The following is a 20,285-nucleotide window of genomic DNA, read 5'->3' as shown; positions in this document are numbered from 1 at the left end:
AGACTTGAATGAAAGGAAAATGGGCGTAATAGAAAACCTGGATTCATTAATCCAAAAAGTGGAGTTTCCGACTCAATAATATAAAAACTAAAGCCATTCCAGCAAAAAGCTCAGACACTTTTTGATACAGCAACATCAAAATAATCGATAAACGATTTTTTTGGCACCGTTATGAAATTGTGTTAAAAGCTTTACGTGATGTGCTTTAAAAATACATTCAATGGGTTGACATATGCTATTTTTTGCCATTTATTTTTAATTGGTCAAATTAAAAACACATAAACCCGCAATGAAAGGGGGTGTATTGTAATACAGAGTGGAAGTTCGCTCCAGAATCCAGTCCGGACATTTCGCTTCTCGCCTGAAGCGGCTAGGCGAAGGCTAAGCTAGGCTAGCTCAAAACTCCTCCAAGGTTCGGTCATCTGCTCCCTGTTTTTTCTCCTTTAGGGTTCATGTTGTTCTCCGTATCAGTAAGGCATTTGACTTCCAAACACGCACATATTCTCTGCGCGCGTCGATTGATTTAGTCGTGTAGCGTTACGATCACATTTACTTTAAGGCGCAAACTGGGTTCCTGTTAGCGGTTTAGCTAGCAGCAGCCGTGCAGCCAAAATGGCGGACAACGAGGATGAGAGCGGGTCCGGGAGAACAATAACAGTCGCCGAACCTCCTCGCTCCCCAGCTCAGACCCACGCCGCGGACTCCACACAGCCCGATGATGCCACCCTGCCGGAAACCATCGCCCCGAGCACCGATCCGACCGAGAGTACCCCCGCGGCGACGGTCGAAGAGCGCGAGGAAAGATCGCCCGCGGTCTCCGGCGAGCAGAGCGACCATCCCGTGGACCTGCCCGAGGGAGTCTCTGCTGCTGCCCCCGCGGTCGGGGAGTCTCAACTGGTGGACTTTTTACAGGGAGAACAAAGCATCCTGGTGGGCGCAGAGTTGTCCAGCTTGGCCGCAGACATGAGCAACACCACAATCATCTACGTGCAGCCGGACGGCAGCCTGATGGAGGGCTCTGGGCTGACCGCTGAGGAGCAACAGGCTCTGCTGGAGCAGCTCAGCAAGCAGCAGGTGGTTCAAGTGTCCGACAGCGAGGCCGTCCAGCTGCTCCAGCAGAGCCAGGTTGTAAAGAGCAGCCCCGTCCACAGCGTGGCTCTCAATCCCAGCCAGCTGCAGCAGGTCATTAGCCAGGTGAGCGGCAAGACCCCACAGCAGCCTGTCCAGAAAATAGTCCAGGTCCAGACCCCACAGCAGGCGGTCAAACAAGTAGTCCAGGTCCACACGCCACAGCAAGTAGTGCAACAGGCGGTGAAGCACCTCGTCCAGGTCCAGCCTCTGCAGCAGGCGGTAAAACAAGTAGTCCAGGTGCAGAGCCCGCAGCAGGTGGTAAAACAAGTAGTCCAGGTCCAGAATGCCTCCCAGCATCTTAAGACCGTTGCCCAGCAGGCTGTGTTGCAGGGTGGCGGAAGCAGCGCAAGCACTGTCCACTTGACTCAATCCAAGGTAAACACACAATACATAACATGACCACTGAACCTACCAAAACAAAGTATAGGTCACTCCCTATTTTCAACACTTTGTTACTAGTTTGTTTCTGGCTTTCTCTACACTTTGATAATCAGAAATTTCAAGTTACTGGCCCAAAAGCAGAGGAAATGTGCTTTTTTGGAAAAAAATATGTCATAAGAGACACCTCGAGTGATGCTGACTCTCCACATGGCTCGAGTTGAGCATCAGTGGCTCTTTTCGAGCCGTTCAAACTTCTCTCCAGGAAACGTATCATTTTTTCTCACAATTGCACTCGTTTGACCGCCTACGATGGCATGCGATGTTAATGTTCCTTTTATGCCCGCAGCCGGAACCAGTCAGGATCCAGATTCAGGCTCCTCCCAAACAGGAAGTGAAGCCACGCCCCGCATCCCAGCAGCACAACAGTCAGTCTGTCAATCAACCGCAGGTGACCCTGTCGACCAATGGCACCACTCAGATCATCCACATCCAGCCGATGGTGGCTCAGCAGGGCCAGCAGTTGTTCTTGCAGCAGAACTTGGGCGACGCCCCCATCCAGTTGCTTCTCCAGAGTCCCGCCCCCGTGGTGGGATCTTTGCTCCCAGTGGTCCATAAGCTGCCAGCCCCCCCGTCCGCCGCCAAGACGCCGCCTGCCGCCACCCCCATTGTTAAACTGGCCAACGTGTCTCTGCTGAAACCCCCCGCCAACGGCACCGCATCATCCCCCAGTAAGTCCCCGGTCAAACAGACTGCTGCCTTGCCAGTGCAGGCCAGCCCCCCTGGAGCAGGCCCACCAGCCCCGGTCGCTTCCTCTACAGTCAAGGATCGAGACAAAGAAAAGGTGAGGAAGCAGAAGAAGAAAGATAAGAAGGCAGTCAAGGTGCAGACCAGGTCGGGACGGGTCTCAAGACCGCCTAAGTATAAAGCAAAAGACTATAAGTTCATAAAGACAGAGGACCTGGCCGAGAGCCACCAGTCTGACTCGGACGACTACTCGGACATGAGCACGGAGGACGAGGAACGAAAGGACGGCACTCGAGACGCCGACACCTCGCTGACCTACAGCCACAAGTCCAGGGCCCACCCTTGCCAGACCTGTGACAAGGCCTACATCGGACTGGGAGGACTCAACCGCCACTACAAGCTCAACCCCAGCCACGGCGAACCCGAACTGGCCGGCGACGTACCGCCGCAAACCGACCCTGAAGATGGGCAAGTGCGGATGGTAGCCACGGAAATGACAGCTGCGACAATGCCGGATGCCGCCACGGAAGAGGAGACTGAGGAGAAATCCGCTGTCACGGCAACTGACAAAGTATGGTGCTCATTAACTCAGAGTTTTGTTTTTATGAGCGCAACATGCTATTCAACTCCTTGTACTCTTGTGTGCATAGCTGACTGCTAATGAACATGACATGCTAATGATTTCGCCGATGGTTCGGTTACCTCCGCTGGCTAATAAGCCAACTGTCTCGTTGCCTCAGGAGCCGGGCCCGGCGGCCTCTGCCGGAGGATTTAGGGGCGTCCACCACCGTGGTCCGGGCAGGCCCCGCGGTCGCGGACGAGGGAGGGGGCGTGGGCGGGGCCGTTCCCTGGGGGTGCCACCCAAGGTAGGAGTCCTATGAAAGGTAAAGGTATTTCAATAAAAAGCAGGTGGCTTACAAATCGACGTGGACAGAAATTCGTTCAGGTGTCGGGCGGGCTCAGTCTCATGGGTCGGCGAGGACGCCCCGGACGGCCCCCCAAGCAGGTCGGCGGGACGGTGAGCGCTGAGCTGCAGGCTGAGAGGAGACGGGAGCGACTGCAGCAGGTTGGCGCCATTGTCGCTCGCTCGCTTTGGAAGCGGCTTCCGTGCGTTTCCGTGACGGCCGCTTTGTCTGCAGCTGGTGGATCAGTGCGAGGACGAGGAGCTGATGGACATTGTTCTTCCCCGTCTCACCAAAGTCTTGAGCGTGTGGGAGATGCTGCTGGCCAAGGTAGGAACACAAAACGCACACTCCACTTGGAGTTTTCACCCCCAAGTGGGACCGCCGCAGAACCTGGCCTGCTGGCCTTGAAGTTCAACATCAACAAAAGTTTGGTAACATCTTCCATCCTGGAGTTCTTAGCAGCAGAACAAACAAAATGTGGCGATGGCAAAATGAACCATTTGCAGATGTTTGACTAAGAAACACACTGCGAGCGACCTAGAGTCGGCACTCTGTCTAGTCATGCAGTAAATGCGAAGACCGAGTCAAGGTTTAGGTCTCAAAGTAAAGGTTGTTTGGCACATTCACGGCAAAAATGGCATCTCTGCGTATTGCAGGTGGAGCGGACGAGTCCGCCTCGTACTCACTTTCCAGATGTGTACCGCGAATTTGAGTCACTGCAGGCGCAAGTGAGGCAGGCCGCACAGGATTACATCGCCGCACCGCAAGGAGGCGCCGCGCCGCTGGAGGTCAGGAACATCGAGGTGAGAACTTGTGGAGGACCTGAAAAAGTCTCATGCAGCAACATGCAATTTGAAAATGCACTTTGACCTCGTAGCATGACCTGTGATAGGCCTGTTTGGCATGGTCTGGCTAAAGCGTTTCAAGAAAGCACGGCCCCAAAAATACAGGAAATCTGTCTAATTGAATTTTAGGCTTTACTCTGGGTACGCAACATTTAGTAGTCGAGCCCACCACGAGAAAGTGGTTGCCTGCTCTTTGATTTCTGATGCGGCCCATGTGCGCCACTAGGTGGCACGCTCTCTGGGCATCCTTGACGAGGTCAATCGGATGAAGGTTCTCCCCGGCACGGCTTCAACGTCCGGGGTGAGCAACAAAAGTAGCCGCTACATGGAGGTAAGCTCCAGTGTGCTGCTCGGCCCATCCCCGCTTGAGCCGTCCAGCTCCGAAACTTTGCCTGTGCTTCCCCAGAACTCAAAGATGCTGCCACCGTCCAAGCGCTTCAAGATGGAGAACAGCGTTCCTCTGCAGCACAACGGTATTGAGAGAGCATGTAAGCCTATAAAAGGGGGGAGGGGGTGACTGGCGGATTGTTGCCAAGTTCAAATATTGACCTCTGACCTATCACACAAGCTGGGAGCTCCGCCGCCCCCGTGGCCACCTCGCTGGCCCCCGTGACACCAACGTCGGCAACGCCACTGCTTCCCACTGAAGCCAAACAGTGAGTGAAGCTCCCATAGCAACAACTCCCAAACATGACACGTCAAATTGCCTGTCACGAACATGCCTGCGTACAACATCCAAGCAGACACACCCACAACTTCAAGAGTTGTCTTTAATGAAAATGTTGTGTTAAAGTCCAAAAGGGAAATGATGAAGGCACACTTGACATCAAGCAAATTGGCCAAAAAGCACATTTTCACATTTAGCATCACAAATGCAGCACAAATTTGGATACTTGACATAAAAATCTCCATGTTGCGGTGTGGATGCATTAGAGGGCAGTGGCAAACGTCACATCAGCCACCCAAGCAGAGACAATGTAGACTCAAAATTTTGTCACCAAAATAAGGATTTTTTTTTTTTTTTAAATCAGATGCCCATTTTGTTGGAATAAAATTCTGATAAGTCAATAATTTAAAAAAACGGTTTTAAGTTATATTTAATAATATATTTCGATAAATCAGTTCGACTCTAAAATAAAGAATGGTTTTGTGTAAAGTTTTTACAATACTGTCCTTTTTCTTTTTAAAATTACAAGACACATTACAAAACATTTTTGGTGTTGTTTGAGGGGCTTGAGCGATTTAAGATCATTTGCATTCTTTTTAAGGAGGAAAGTTGATTTGGGATGAAAGCAATTTGAGTTGGAGGTGATTGAATGAATTCAGCTTGTACCTCAGCGCTCATCCTTTTTGCTTCTTCAGCTCCGCCGGTCCCGCCCAGGCTCCTGCGGCTGCCACACCCATGGAGGTGACTACCGCTGAGCGGCAGGCAACAGAGGCTCCAGCGCCCCCGCCAGCGCCAGAAAGCCCGGCTCCGGTAGTACCGGCCCAGGAACCCGAGAAGCTTCCGGAGACATGTCTGGTGCAGGAGGGCCAGGAGATCTACATCGAGACGGATGGCCTGAGCGATGCGGACGGTATCGTCATTGTCAACGGGCCGGACGGAACCACCATGCACATCCAGACTCCTGAGGGAGTCCCCCTGGAGGCGGTGCAGGCCCTGCTGGGTATCGAATCGGGCGACCCCAGCAAAGCAAGTTGAACGGCCAAAGGTGGCCTTTGTTTTGGAACCTCCTGGAACACAAAGTGGCTCGGTGCCCAACTTCAGACTTTGCTATGAATTCTGCCATCGGCCATCTGGCGTGCTTTATTCCGGAAAGCTCCGGTAACAAGTCGGACGGACAATTACGGACTACCTCGGAAGAAAGCAAGCAGCTGATTTGCAAACCATGGACTTTGTCTTGGAACCTTCCTGAACAAAGTCTGCAGTTGACAGTCCAGCTTGCTTTTGATGCAGAAGGTTTTCTCTAGGTGTGGAAGGAAGCAAGGCAGATTGGCCAAAGGCAGATTTTGTTTCAAATGTTCCTGGAACAAAGCTTGTGATTGGCCGTCTCGCCGGCTTTGTCTCACTCTTGGATTTGGTTCATGAAACCTCTGGAACAAAACAAGCCGAATGGCCAACTGTGGACTTTATCGCAGAATCTTCAGAAAGGGAGCAGCTGAGTGGCCAATCGTTTTTTTTGTGGAGCTTTCTGGAGCGAGGCAGCAAAACGGCAGATAACAGATTTGGTTCCGGAAGGTTCTGTGGCCAAGTTTGATTGGCCGTTCAGTTTGTTTTGTTCTAGAAGAGTCTGAAACAATGCCGGCAAAACAGCCAAACGCCGACTTTGTAACTCAACCTTGTGGAACTCTCCTGTTAGTTCCTATTTATTTCTCATGTTCTCCTTTGCGTCGTAGCCCTCCGAGCACGACCACAAAGCAATCAATTGAGAAGAATTGATTTTTATGAGCTTGTTGTAAATTTTTTTTTTCATATTTGCCTTGTCAATATGTAGATAAATGTGAGAAACAAAAGCTGCACTATTTTTACGACTGTTTGGATAGCGCTCGTTGGTCTTGTTTCCTGTTTTCACAATAAAAGCCGTTGTCAACCGGGAAGGTGTCGCTGGCCCGTCTCCAGCAGGACCGCCTCCAGCGCTAGGCGCGCATGCGCCGGCACCAGCGGCTGATGGAGCCAGCACGAAATGTACACCAGGCTGAGGTCCGAGTTCATGTTGTGGGCCACTTCCTGGAGGAGGACGCGCTTGAGTCGCAGCTCTGACGTGAACGACTGCAGAAGGATGCCGCACGAGGACACTGGATGGGGGAGGGGGGGGGGGAGTTAAATGACCTTAATGGGTTTTCTAGAAACCCCTCCCACATTTACATTGTTAGAGATTTCCATGGCAATTTTCACACAGCCTTCCCATGAAAATCATTTGAAACATCGCCCATTGGGTGGCGCTTTTCACCCTGCAAGGCTCATTGTTGCCTCTTTGACACTGTTTCCACATTTTCATTTTCCCTTCCAATTCAGCAGATCAGCTGTGCAGAAGGTGCTTGTTACAACACTATACAACATATGGAACCAGGTGAATTGTTTGTGAGAGGAGCCAGTGAAACCTCACCAAATTCTTTGGCATTCCAGCTGTGGAAGAGCGGAACTTTCCTTCCTTGGGCCCCGAACTGAAATTCCTCCAGGTCCACCAGGCCTCGCTGGGATGTCATCAGCCGCTCCATCTTGGTGACAATGGCCGTCTGAAAGGAAGTCACGCGTTAGACCAAAACATGCTTGTGTTACACTAAATTCCAATATTTTGGTCACCATTTTGTTGACGACATCCTCCAGTTTGTCACATTCCTTCCGAAGCGCCAAATTCCCGACCACAAGATTCCCTGAAGTTCCCGCTGCCTCGCTGCTCCACGGAAATGAAGAGAGGCGCTAATATTAGCAGGCAAGCCAGTTAGTATACGACTAGACCAGGGGTGGGCAAACTACGGCCCGCGGGCCACATCCGGCCCACGGGACCGTTTAATCCGGCCCGCCAACCCTGAACAAATTGTATTATTAAACTTTTTTTTTTTTGGGTCATTTTGCCTGCAATGACTGCATTTTCCCAGTAGATGGCGAAGCGCTCGCCTGCGCATTTACTACCGGAAGCCGTGTCAGAAAGCTCGGTGCACACTCACAAGTGCGTGTACGTACTCAGTAGTACGGACTTGGCGCACTCTCGCTCTATTTGTATCAGTCCCGAATTTAGAGCGTGGGCTTTGACGACAGCATTCTTATAATTCGCGCGCTGAGCTTTCAGATGCAGTTTTGCGCTAAAGCCACCCACAAACCTTCCCCTGGGATCCTTCCATTAAAATGAGTGGCCCGAAAAAAAGAAGTGAGTGCCGAATGTTAAAAAAGAGTGGCCAATTTGGCTCGACGTACGCGACGTGACGTTCAGCCACATCAACATCAACCCGTCACAGATCAAGGTAAACGGACCAACACCTCGGATCTCGCCTAAGAATTGCCACAACAAATTTTACTCCAGACTATGACGCACTAGCAAAAAAGGGAGACCAACAACACTGTTCCCACTGAAAATGAACGGGAGGCTCTCAAGTTTATTGTAAAAAAATGCATTTTGAATATGATTTGTACACATAGCAGGGATTGAGACTAGCGACCATTCTCATTTTCAAACAATGCAGGATGCTCAAGGACATTGATGCACCACCTATTTGCGACTAATCTTAACCTGTAAAGTTCTTAAGGCTTACTTTAAGGAGGTGTTTCCCGTTTCCTCACCTCTGTTACCAGGTGTTTGCGAGTTAAAACTCTGCTCTGATTTTCAGATACCCCTCACCGTGTTGCTGTTTTGATTACTTTATTTGGATGTATGCTTTCACCGATTCTTCAAGATGATATATTTGGTCAGAATGTTTGCCGTTTGATGTGATCTCATAAGATAAATATCTTTCATTAATCTGACCTGCAGGCACTGAAGTGATGGACATTGTTATTCATAATAACAGTGTCGTATTTTATGAGAATCACTGATAGCAGTTTTTTAGTGAATTATTATTTTTTTAATGCTGTTAATAAATGCATTTGTTTTCAAACAAATTGTTTGGAATATCCATGCTTTACTACCTACTAAAAGCCAAGATCTTTTATGCAATGACCTTTACAGGTCGCTTATATGACTTCACACAACGCCTACGTTCATCTGCTCCTGGTCCGGCCCTCCGGTCCAAATTTAGAACCCAGTTCGGCCCGCGAGTCAAAAAGTTTGCCCACCCCTGGACTAGACTATGTTGATTGGAGTTTAGGAGCTTCATTTGGATTAATGTAGTGCTTTGCAGCAATCTGATAGCAGCTCAGTGCTGGGGAACTAGGTTAATGAGCTCTATTTAGACCAATTTAGTAGTGCTTTGCCAGAATCCAGTGCCTTAGAACCTTGTTGACATGAGTTACGGAGCTACATTTAGTCCGAATTAGGCACGGCATTGAGCTCACCTGCTACTCCTGGCGTTGACGATGTTTGTTGCGATGGTGAAGCCTTCGTCGTTGAGCTTCTCCCAGCGGAGCATCAAGTTGTGCCAGTCGGCTGCGTTGTCCTTCAGTTTGCGTCCACTCCCTGTGACCGCCGAGCACTTCCTCTTCACGTTGGTAACGTCGCCTGGTACGGGTACAGACAAACCTTGTTGCTTCACTCACACGTGTGCCATTATATTGCAGCAGCCATTCCACACATCTAACTCTGGGGGGATCACTTTGAACACTGCTTCAAATTAGTCGTGGCTTAAATGAAGGCATTAAACTTCAGAAGCAATGATTATGTTTATATCTTCAAAGGAAATTATAAATGGAGAAATAGAAACAATAGAAACTTCTACGACAAACAGGTGTCATACTGCAAAACAACTCTACTAAAACATACGTTTGAGCACATACGTGACATTTGCGGTCTTATGTTTATCTTCCATGTGTTTGAAAATCCTCGAGACGCCGAACGATGACTTCCTGGATTCTTCTTTTTCAGCGGTGTCATGACTGTCCAATGGCCCGTTACCGCCTTCTGCTGGCGTTGTGGGTAGACTAAGTCAGTGTTTTTCAACCGGGGTGCCGCGCAAATTATTGTCAGGGGCGCCGTGGGAAATTCTCCAATTTGTGCGCCTGTGCGGTGTAGCGCCCGGCAGAGTAATCATATCTTCTATATCAGATGGTGGCAGCAGCAGTTAGCGATTTGCCTCGTGCTTGCAGACGAGAAAATTGGTGACGCATGGATCCAGTGGCAGATGTATGGGATGGCCATGCAGGTAGCATTGACAGCGACGTTGTCATTGTGGATAGCGAGACGAGTCGATAGTGATGGAGAAGTTTTTGAAGAGAAAAAAAGCTGACACTGTACTCAGCACACACTGGTGTGCCGTGAGAGACGTTCAGCTGTGCCGTGAGATTGTCCAATATTAATTACGGAGCGCATTGTAAACAGGATCGCCAAACCACTGGTCAGTTCGCGCAAGGCCTGGTCAGCCACTTGCTAATCGTGCATGCGTGGAGAATCTTGAGATTGCATATTGTGTCGGTCCGATTGTATTGCATCGGCACATATTCCGTTTACGTGTGTGTCGCTGTGTGCTTTTGATAACAGTGACAGACACTGACGGTTGTGGTGCGTTTGCGGTCCAATGGAAATCAGAGAATGCAGTTCAACCGGAGAACTTGGATTGCTTATTTTTTTTATACATAAAATAAACAGTCAAGTCGAGACACCTCGACTGTGATAGCCACTCAGCTGCTGTCAGAACAGCAGAGCGTCTTTAAAAGTAACTTTGTTCTTATTGTTGCAATATTTATAGACCTACTCTAAAACAGTAAACAAAATCACGTTGATTCTTTTATTTGAATCACAATCACTTTAAATAGTTTATTTCTTATACAGTCTAAAACCTTTTTGAAAAACTCACTTTTATTTAAAAAAAGGAATACTATTTAAAGAATATTTAGTATTTACTTCTATTGAATTATTCAACCCCCATACATATATAGGAATAGGACTTTACGTTGTAATATAACTGATTTTAATATAGAAGCTGGCGTAACACTTAACAGATTTTTGTTGGCGGTGTGCCACGAGATTTTTCCAATGAAAAGGTGTGCCGTGAATGAAAAAAGGTTGGGAAACACTGGACTAGGTTATTTCAGCGCTGTTGGTTTGCAAGACAAGTTTAACATAATACATGACCGAGATGAGTTAAGTGGATATATTAGCAGTTAAAGACAGAGCGTCGATTAAGAAATAAAGCTATGCCAGAAACTGTTCCAGTCTGGGGGCATATCTGGATCGGCGCAATTGCCACTAACCACATTTTGGACTTATTCTTGTATTTGCAAGTTCTACGCATGCTTACTGCATAAAGTCAACAAGGATCTTGGTTTTGAGCACATCAGGTCAGTTGTTTTAAATGCGATGTTTGAACCAGGGTGTAGGTATCACGTGAACAATAATTTTGTGGTATTTACAGCGCCGGAAAGAGGGGAGATGAGTGTACTACGTTTCAGGTGGACGAGATGTCATTTACCAACTTCTGAGAGGTCAACAAACGCGTGACTTGAGCGGGATTGTTCGGAGAAGCAACTGCTACTTGGAAAACCAAGTTTTTGTCAATTCTGGTGCTTTGAATTCACTAAAGTCAATGAAGGCAAAAACATTTTTTTTATTCATGGCAACTTTTGATACATGGCATCAACCTTTCATTTTAGATTAATCTAAAATGTCACAAACGTGTGCACTTATCAAAGACATTATTTACAAGTTAAACAAAAGGGTGTGTATGTATAAAAAAAAACTGAGTCTCAGACACTGGGCAATAGTCACAATCATCACTAAGAAGCTTCCTCTCTGACTTTCTTCTTTTTCTTTTTCTTGCCACTTTCAAGCTGCAAACACAGAAAAAAAGTTTGTTAAACCTTAAGACAAACAATCATTATTTGATGCAAAGAATAGATAGAAATGAGCCACACCACACCAAAATTCACACGCTGTTCCAACAACACAAACCTAGTCGTGAACTAACCTCAATTTTGGGCTCAATGTCCGCCGTTTCGTTCTGCGCTTCAGTGGCCTCCATTGTGGCGCGCTTCTCTCTTTTCTTCTTCTTCTTCTCTTTGGGCGTCTCCTCACTGACTGGCGCGGGTTCCGCTTCGCTGTCAGTTCCCTCCCTCTTCCTCTGTGCAGAGGAAAAAAAGGTGAGCGAGGAGAGCGCCTCCAGCAGGTCGGGAAGCTGATGGCCAACCTGAGGACTTTACCTTGCTTGACACGTCCGACTCCTTGGCAGTGACGCTACAGTAGGGTAAAAACAGACAAAGGTTAAAGATGCGGAACATCTCTGGTCAAAATATTTTCTTCAAAATATAACAAGATGCGAAAGTCTGCTTTTAAAAAAAACAAAAAAAGTGATTAACTTAATTGCCACTGCATTTTCAATTTCACAATGACTAGGAACTAGGGATGTAACGATTAATCGATATAATCTCTACGATTTATTGGTATCGATGCTAAAGGTAAACATCGATTTATATCGCCGTGTTTGACCTCGGACATTAGACGCGACTTTATTTTGAAATCCAGTTCATTGTTGCTTGCTTCCTCTTTCCGGCGTTGTTGTGTTGTGAGCAGAGCACGCGCGTGAAAGGGGAGGGGACAACTAGTCCGCGGCTCCTGGGCTGGTGCTATGGCTAGTGTCCAAAAAGACGAGGAAATTTGCTCCCCTTTAGGCTTCAAGTCATTCGTTCGGAAGCACTTTGGATTCCAAAGAAAAGATGGCTCAACGGACAAGATGCGTGCAGTTTGTAAATCCTGCCATGCGGTGATCAAATATTCAGGGACCACAAATCTTGCCGCACATTTAAAGAAAAAACACGACATCAAAGTTCAGTGTTAAAATAAGCACTTTGTATTCTACAATACTCTTGTAATTTCCTAAATAGTTTGCAGTACCTTGTTGGTTTTGCGTATGAATTGTTATAAATCAGGATATTGTTCTATATTTTTTATTTTAAAAAAAAAAAAAAAAAAATCGATCGTAGAGCACTATCGTGAATGAATCGCAGCAGGCTTTAAGATATTGGCAAATATCGTATTGTAGTTCTTTGTATTGATATGATATCGTATCGTGACAAAACCCGCGATTTAAACCCCTACTAGGAACCTTTGACACCATTTGCCTTTGTAAATACAGAATTAATTTCTTTAAAATGATTTATTAAAGCTTAATTTCTTGTTATAAAATCTCAGTTGTCAGCCGAGGTATACTCAGAACAGCGCTCAGACCCGTTTGTCAGGCAAAGAAGCCACCCGGAGAAACGCTCGAGCAGTGCGACTCCCTGGAAGAGTATGGCACACCTCAGCCAGAGATAACCTTCTACGGTGACGCAACCCACGAGAGAACCAAGCTTAACTTTGGTCTTCAGTTAAATTGACTAAAACCGAAAAACAAAGAAAAAAGCGGGGACTTCACCAGTAGTCCACATAGTCAGTCTTCCAGGCGTCGGGCGTGCTTCCGTTGGGCTTTCCATGTTTGTCCAGAAGACCTTTCTGGATCATCATCTTCTTCTGACTCGCCTGGTGGAGCAAAACGAGCACAAGTCAAGTGTTGGATCCCGAGAATGAATCACATTGCATCATCAGCGGGCTACCTTGGGGCCGAGCCCCCACTTGCGGGGGTAAGTGTCTCGCTCCATGATGACTCGCTTGATTTTGGCCACCACGCCGTGGTCGCAGGTGGAAATGACCGCCGTCGTCATCAGGGCCACAGCTAGCGCAACAAAGACAGACGACAATCAAAGATTTGATATTAAATATCATTTGGGCATGAAAGGAGTTTTTCTTTTGGTTGAGCAAATTTGAGCCATCAGACAAGGGTGGTAGATGGGAGGTCAGCACAGCCCGAGGGCTCCTGGATCTACATAAGTCATCATGTGGCTACGCACACATGTACGCATGAACACGCTTGCATACCCGTGCAGATGGCCTCTCCCTTAGTGGTGATGACCACGATGTCCTGGTTGACCTCAATGCCATCCTCGTAGCGCAGCACACCCGGCAACATGATCTTGGCACCGTAGCAGATGGCGTTGACCTAGAGAGCGGCGCTCACGTCAGATGCGGTCGGCCGGCCCAGGACACGTGAGGAGACGGAGACTCACCGCGCTGTCCTTCATCACCAAGCGTTTGTGCGACACCAGAAGTTTCTCCAGAGGGAAGATGACGCGCCGGAGGTACACCTCGTCTTTATTGTGGTCAAACTGCCACTGGGCGTCCAGGATGTCGTGCATGGTCACCAGGTTTTCCTGAGTAGGGGGGGTGGGGTAGGGGGTTGGAGAGAAGTCAGCACTTCATGGCCAAGAAACGTAGAGAAGAAAATGAGCGGATGTGCCTGTGTCGGCAGTTGAGACATAAGAAAATCTCAGCTGCACTTTTGCTTTGCCAAAGTTTCATTAGCGATGCGACATTGCCAGTCGGCCGCAACTCAACACTTTGGGGCAACGCGCACACTTCAAGCAAGATGTCGACGCCCCTTTTCGGACGAGCACATCTTTTTGTTTTCAGCTCGGCCTGATCAACACTACATGTTTTCCAAGTTTCCCTCGTTAAACACACCTGATTCAATTAATCAGGCTCCTGCTGAAAGTGAGGACGAACTGGTCATTTGAACCAGGTGTGTTTAACAAGGGAAACTTGGAAAACATGTAGGGATTCGGCCCCCGCGGAAAGGAGTTTGACACCCCTGGCTTAGCCAGTTGCGATGACTCTGACAAACATGGTCCCTGACGCCTTTGGCTTTACGGCGGCACCCACCTTCTCTCCCATGACTCCGGAGCGGACCCTGCGGAGCTCTTGCATCTGGCCGCCGACCCCCAGCAGCAGGCCCAGGTGGACACACAGCGTCCTGATGTACGTGCCTGCTTCACAGCTCACCCAGAAGATTCCTTAAAAATTGTTGGCGCCAATGTCAAGCGGGCTTCAAGCAGGCGACGCACTCCATCCCGCCCGCCGCTCACCGAGCCTCCTGTCGGCATCGTACTCCACCAGTTTACTCTCATAGATGGTCCGCACTCGCAGCTGGCGTTTGACAGCGGCAATGAGCGGCGGCCGCTGGAAAAGCGCCCCCGTCAGCGTCTCTAAGGCCTGGAAACAGCCAGCGGTGCGTCATACGACTAGCCCCAAAGGCAGAGAAACTTTATGACATCGACAATTAGCCACTTGGTCCAACCCTGGAGTGACTTCTCAACGGAATCAATGCAAGGGATAATTTTGCAATTTACTTTTTCCACAAGCAATGATCTTAGGAAAATAGAAAGTCAAAAATCTGATTTGAAATCACACCAGACTAAAACAAAGTGACTATTTGATAGCAGCCAGGGCCTGGTCATGTGCGTCCCGGTCAAGTGGCAAAGCACGACTTACTCTGGCCAGCGTGTGCTCGCTTTCGATGGCATTGTGCAGCCGAACAATCCCCACATACTCTTTGCCTGCAACACACAGAAGAGCGGGCGAGGCCCCCTTTTCTTAATGGAGACGGGCAGGCGAGGACCGACCCACAAGAGTCGCCCTTCCGCCAATAAATTTACATACAGTAATCCCTCGTTTATCGCGGATAATTGGTTCCAAAAACCACACGCGATAAGTGAGATCCGCGAAGTACGGTCACCAACAAGAAGTACTGGGCAGGCTAACGAGTTAGCGGAAAGATGCTAATTTGCGATCGTGTTAACACGCGAAAACGGACTTCTAAAGGAATGTAAACGAACATTTGGAGCAATACTACATTGCCCTAAGGGTTAGACACGTTTCCTTAATTTAGAAGTTTTATTTTGACTTTTAAATATTTTTTTAATCTGGAAAAAAAATCTGCAATGCAGTGAAGCCGCGATAAACGAAACGCAAAGTAGGGAGGGATCACTGTATATGTGTGTGTATATATATATATATATATATATATATATATATATATATATGGGGTGTAACGATTCATCGATACACATCGATTAATCGATATAATGCTCTACGATTTGTTGGCATCGATGCTTAACGTAAACATCGATCTATATCGCCCATTTTTTACCTCTGACAGATGCGACTTTATTTTGAAATCCAGTTCATTGTTGCTTGCTTCCTCTTTCCGGGAGCAGTGCGGGGCGTTGTGTTGTGAGCAGAGCAGGCACGTGAAAGGGGAGTCGACAACTAGTACGCGGGCCCTGGGCTGGTGCTATGGCTAGTGTCCAAGAAGACGAGGAAATTTGCTCCCCTTTGGGCTTCAAGTTATTCGTTTGGAAGCACTTTGTAATTTCCTAAATAAAGAGTTTGCAGTACCTTGTTGATTTTGAGTATGAATTGTTATAAATCAGGATATTCTATATAGATCGTAGAGCACTATATCGTGATTTATCGTGATTGAATCACAGCAGGCAGGCTTTAAGATATCGGCAAATATCGTATCGTGGTTCTTTGCATTGATATCGTATCGTGACAAAACCCGCGATTTACACCCCTACTATCTATACAGCGAAGCCTCGGTTTTAGACTACAATCCATCCCAAAGGCTGCTCGAGAAGGGAATCGTTCGAATCATGTTTTCCCATTACAAATAATGGAAAAAAAATTAATCTGTTCCAAAAAAAAAAAAATTCTTAAGCATCTTTTCATTTGCGCATTTTTGTCCGACCGCGCAACTGCAGCGCACCGCTCAACCGTAGCGCGTCGCCGACCGCGCAACTGCACCGCGCTGGTCGCATTATTGTGACAGAGTATATATACAGTGCCTTGCGAAAGTATTTGGCCCCCTTGAACCTTTCGCCACATTTCAGGCTTCAAACAAAGATATGAAAGTTTAATTTTTTGTCAAGAATCAACAACAAGTGGGACACAATCGTGAAGTGGAACAAGATTTATTGGATAATATTGCACGCCCCACTATTCAATTTATTATTTGTTAAAAAAAAGTTGTTGATTCTTGACAAAAAATTAAAATTTTATATCTTTGTTTGAAGCCTGAAATGTGGCGAAATGTTGAAAGGTTCAAGGGGGCCGAATACTTTCGCAAGGCACTGTACATACACACATAGGTATATGTAGGTATATATATATGTAGGTATATACATATCTACACACACATATATACCCACACACACACACTTATAAAAATATATTTTTTTAAAAAAGCAGCGACGGCATACCGGCACTCTGCTGGGATTTGACCAAACGCGTGGCTCGGTCCACGCACACAATGAGGCAGCCGGTGACTTTGGGGTCTAGGGTGCCGCTGTGGCCCGTCTTTTCCACGCGCAGGATCCGCCGGATCCATGCCACCACCTCGTGAGACGAAGGGTTGGCCGGCTTGTCCAGGTTGATGAAGCCCGACCTGCAGGGGGAGGGGCAAAGTCACTCATTATCTTAAATGCTCTAGTCCAGTGGCCCCCAAAAGAAATAACTTACAATATTTTACATCATGGTGAAGTGTACATAACTCATGTTATGTTATTGGGTTAGGATGTTATAAAGATGCCAGAAGTAACGTTGTATAGGAATACACAGTGGATTCCCGATTATTAATATGTTATACTGTGGTGTTTGCACAGAATCCCCTCATGGAACTAAAAGTTGAAGGGTGTGTTGGTGTTTATGTGGTAACGCACTTACGTTGTAGTTCAGCTATATGATTGGCTGGAAAGACAGCACAATGACATTCAGGATTGTGATTAGTCTGTTTTGCAGAAATGGGATTGTGGCCCAAACACGGACGATTTTTGCAAACAAAACTTCTATAAACAATGTGCAGTCGGCGATCATTTGATTTATTAATGCTTTCGGCATTTGATTTTCTAGAACTGTTTTTTAGAAGTTTTCTTCGCGAAACTCGTGACGTCATTCAACACCAGTCCGTGAAAATATTGTCTGGCAGTAATCTAGTCCGTGGTGCAAAAAGTTGCACACCAGGAAGTGAAAATGGCGCTAAAGAGTGGGCGAGGAGAGGCATTGCAGGGGACGGAGTGCTCGCGCCATCGTACTTGATGTAGTCCTGGATGTTCCTCTTGAGGGGGTTGCTCCCATTGGGAAGTGGCGTGTAGTGGGCTGTGCGCACATTCAGCTTGTCAAAGTTCTGCGGGAAACAGAAACCACTGTTAGGTACGGGACGCACGCAGCATGAATCTATCAAGCGCAAGTGGAGCGATCAGATCAGATCAGATTTCATCTTGGAGGCCGCCCGCCCGGCCCTCAACGCCACGCCGCTCTGGCCGCGGCTCTAGCAGAACGCTGGAGCGCGTCAAGAAAGGTGATGACGCTGCCCCGCCCCCACAACTGGGGACGGGGCAATGGGCTGGGTCAGGCCACTGCTCGGCGAATGGATAAACAGATTCATCACGTCGCACCGGGAGCAATGGAGGAAGAAGACGAGCCTGCAGGTGCTTACCTTGAGGAGAAGGGGCCACTGCGACGTGTCCAGTGTGGGCACTTTGCTTTCCGGCTGGATGAGGAAGTCCCCTTGCTGCTGGATTTCCTATTAAGACAGTTTTTTGGTTCGTTACAATCAGGGCCAGAGCGTTCATAGGAGACACATTTCAAGTCTGATATTTGCCACAGTAAATTTCAATTAATTAAAAAATATATGTAATGACTAAGCAGAACAACTTTGGAGGTCTAACAACAACAAAAAGATTAATTCTGGGTTTGTACAACACAAATTTAGCGGGCCCTTTGTTGTCAAGTGTCCAAAGGCCAAAAATACAAAAGACGTCCGATTTTTACACTCACCCCAACATCTTCGGCCGTTTTCTTGGCCTTCTTCTTCTTCTTTACTGCAGCGGCAAACAAAGCACAACATAAAAACCCGACCGAGACCATTCAAACCCAATCAAAAGCTTTTAAATTTGGCAGTGTAGTTTCTCTGCCTTGTCATGATGGTGTTAACTTTGGATTTCATCAAGCAGATTATCCTGTATAACATTTAATTTAGGGATTGTATAGTTTTTGTAATAATCATTATTCAAGTTACGTTGTTTCATGTTCATGACACGGCTTATATAGTCAAAGCCTTTTTTCCCCCAACCTAAGCGGTTTTGCGTTGTGAGATTCGCATCGCGCGGGGGAACTAATTAGTTCACGCAGAGAAAGAATACACCGCGGGAGAGGCTGTGGACCGAGGAAGACGGCGTTACCCACGCAAATGGTATACACCGTTTTGGACTCTTGCGTCGTTCTTGCGCGTTATAATTTGAGAACCTTAAGCCTTTCATTATGGCTGTCAAGCATAAGGCCATCACCATGGAAGTGAAATTAGTACTATTACTGTACTGTTTCATTTTATTACAGTTCCAATTTACACCAAAACTGGGTTTACGTCGCTGCGCAGGACCGGATTAGCGTCGTAAATTGAGGACCCCTGTATATTGTAATGTGTACATTTATGTTTATTCAGTTTACGTTTTTATTGTGAATTTCTCTGGTACGCTCTCTTTGTGAGGGCGGAAAAAGAAGGGGGGGAGGACAATATGCGAGTTGAGTGAGAAAATAAAGTAGCTGACCCAGACCTGCCGTGTCGGTATAATATTCATTGTTAACCGGTATACTTCGGCCCCGAAGACGAACAACTTTAAAAGATTGCACTTGCAAGATTTGAGCATGTTAAAGCCTCAGCAAAGGAAAAATCACAACTCTGAGGGAAACGCAGATACGCCACTGAAATTGAAATCTACACCAATGCATTACGACAATCATATGACGGATAATTTAACATTAACTTTGTCCTACAAGTGTTTTCTGATCAGCATTCTTGAGTTTGTCGAGCGGATGGCCCACGTGTTATGTCGTGCAACACGTGCCGGCTAGCTTGAGGAAGCTAACGCATTGCTGACGAAGAAAAGAGGGCCAGTCGAGGGGGAAAAAAACATCAGATTAGGGCTCGTCGCTCCAAAACTGAGAAGATGACTAATAACGTTAGGTTGTAATCGAATACGACGACCAAGGATTAATCGATGTGGGGGGGAACGTTTCACGAGGTTTTTACGGTGAACACGTGGCTTGGCCAAAGCAGCGTCGGTGGCTTTCACGACACTTGACTTCAACAATATTCGAATGGTTACGATTACATTTTGACTGTATTTAGCAGAAAGTGGACAAAGTCATTTTGAATGATTTACGAGGGTAATTCAGACATCTTAACCGCCACCTGATACGTCACGGCAACTTTTTTTGTTTTTACACAAAGGTGAATTTTCTGCAAAACAGCAGCATTATGTCGGATTTCAACTATCTCGCGATTAATTAAGTATTTGCAGGAGCGTGTTGGCTTCACTCACCGTCTGTGTCCGCCATCTTGGTGACTGACTGGTCAGGCGCTCCTCAGGGCGCTGCTTCTTCCGCTTCTTCGTCGTTGTCGTGCAAGTAGCTTCTTCACGGAGAACCTCTGCTGCCTCCTTTGGACGTACTGCACTACAGCAGCACAAGTCTTCAAAAACAATTTACAATTAACAGACAGGAGAAAATAACAATTTGGAAATAATTTATGAATTACATACTGTGCAACACAAAATATGTATGTTTGATGGGGGAAAAAAATCACTATTCGAATCACTTTTTTTGTTAAAGAAACGTGTACAATTATATTATTGTATTTTGTTCGGAAAGTTTCACACCTGTCAGTGTAAATTTCGAAATTAACAAATCAGAAATGTTGATCATTTTTATCCATTCAAAAATCTTGAAAGGGTTACAAATGTGTGTGTTACAATGTGTATGTAAGA

The 20,285-nt window shown here is 47.0% G+C and overlaps 3 protein-coding genes, 1 long non-coding RNA gene and 1 other non-coding gene across 10 annotated transcripts; 2 read left to right on the top strand and 3 right to left on the bottom strand.

The window, feature by feature from the left end:
• The first annotated feature begins 338 nt into the window (after positions 1–338).
• Positions 339–6,604, top strand: znf839 (zinc finger protein 839). 5 transcript variants are annotated; one of them, XM_061302268.1, is made up of 10 exons: positions 339–1,506; positions 1,859–2,827; positions 2,997–3,122; positions 3,191–3,322; positions 3,396–3,488; positions 3,818–3,964; positions 4,233–4,307; positions 4,413–4,479; positions 4,575–4,662; positions 5,369–6,604. In XM_061302268.1, exons 1-10 carry the CDS (start codon positions 613–615, stop codon positions 5,706–5,708), a joined length of 2,931 nt encoding a protein of 976 aa, XP_061158252.1. In that variant the 5' UTR covers positions 339–612; the 3' UTR covers positions 5,709–6,604. The 5 variants fall into 5 exon arrangements, with proteins under 5 accessions (XP_061158252.1, XP_061158249.1, XP_061158251.1 ...); XM_061302265.1 differs by having other exon boundaries at positions 340–1,506; positions 3,203–3,322; positions 4,233–4,337; positions 4,413–4,494; XM_061302267.1 differs by having other exon boundaries at positions 340–1,506; positions 4,413–4,494.
• Positions 6,433–9,573, bottom strand: cinp (cyclin dependent kinase 2 interacting protein). 2 transcript variants are annotated; one of them, XM_061302288.1, is made up of 5 exons: positions 9,421–9,573; positions 8,997–9,159; positions 7,311–7,401; positions 7,114–7,243; positions 6,433–6,802 (listed from the first exon to the last, which is right to left on the bottom strand). In XM_061302288.1, exons 1-5 carry the CDS (start codon positions 9,464–9,466, stop codon positions 6,594–6,596), a joined length of 639 nt encoding a protein of 212 aa, XP_061158272.1. In that variant the 5' UTR covers positions 9,467–9,573; the 3' UTR covers positions 6,433–6,593. The 2 variants fall into 2 exon arrangements, with proteins under 2 accessions (XP_061158272.1, XP_061158271.1); XM_061302287.1 differs by having other exon boundaries at positions 9,435–9,568.
• LOC133169790 (uncharacterized) lies at positions 9,534–12,220 on the top strand. Its single transcript, XR_009718454.1, has 3 exons — positions 9,534–9,799; positions 10,879–10,934; positions 11,009–12,220. It is a non-coding gene; the product is annotated as an uncharacterized LOC133169790 (long non-coding RNA).
• On the bottom strand, positions 11,181–19,953 carry dkc1 (dyskeratosis congenita 1, dyskerin). The gene is made up of 15 exons (XM_061302277.1): positions 19,842–19,953; positions 18,298–18,341; positions 17,957–18,043; positions 17,553–17,644; positions 16,722–16,906; positions 14,953–15,017; positions 14,547–14,673; positions 14,344–14,474; positions 13,692–13,835; positions 13,504–13,624; positions 13,182–13,300; positions 13,004–13,107; positions 11,793–11,826; positions 11,561–11,713; positions 11,181–11,423 (listed from the first exon to the last, which is right to left on the bottom strand). The coding sequence occupies exons 1-15, from the start codon at positions 19,855–19,857 to the stop codon at positions 11,370–11,372; spliced, it is 1,476 nt and encodes a 491-aa protein (XP_061158261.1). The 5' UTR covers positions 19,858–19,953; the 3' UTR covers positions 11,181–11,369.
• Positions 13,392–13,468, bottom strand: LOC133169793 (small nucleolar RNA SNORD83). Its single transcript, XR_009718457.1, has one exon. It is a non-coding gene; the product is annotated as a small nucleolar RNA SNORD83 (small nucleolar RNA).
• Positions 19,954–20,285: the final 332 nt, after the last annotated feature.

The sequence above is a fragment of the Syngnathus typhle genome, linkage group LG16, assembly GCF_033458585.1.
Source record: "Syngnathus typhle isolate RoL2023-S1 ecotype Sweden linkage group LG16, RoL_Styp_1.0, whole genome shotgun sequence".
Classification (NCBI taxonomy): Eukaryota; Metazoa; Chordata; class Actinopteri; order Syngnathiformes; family Syngnathidae; genus Syngnathus; species Syngnathus typhle.
The sequence above is the reverse complement of the archived record's forward strand: the minus strand, read 5'-3'. Positions and strand labels throughout refer to the sequence as shown.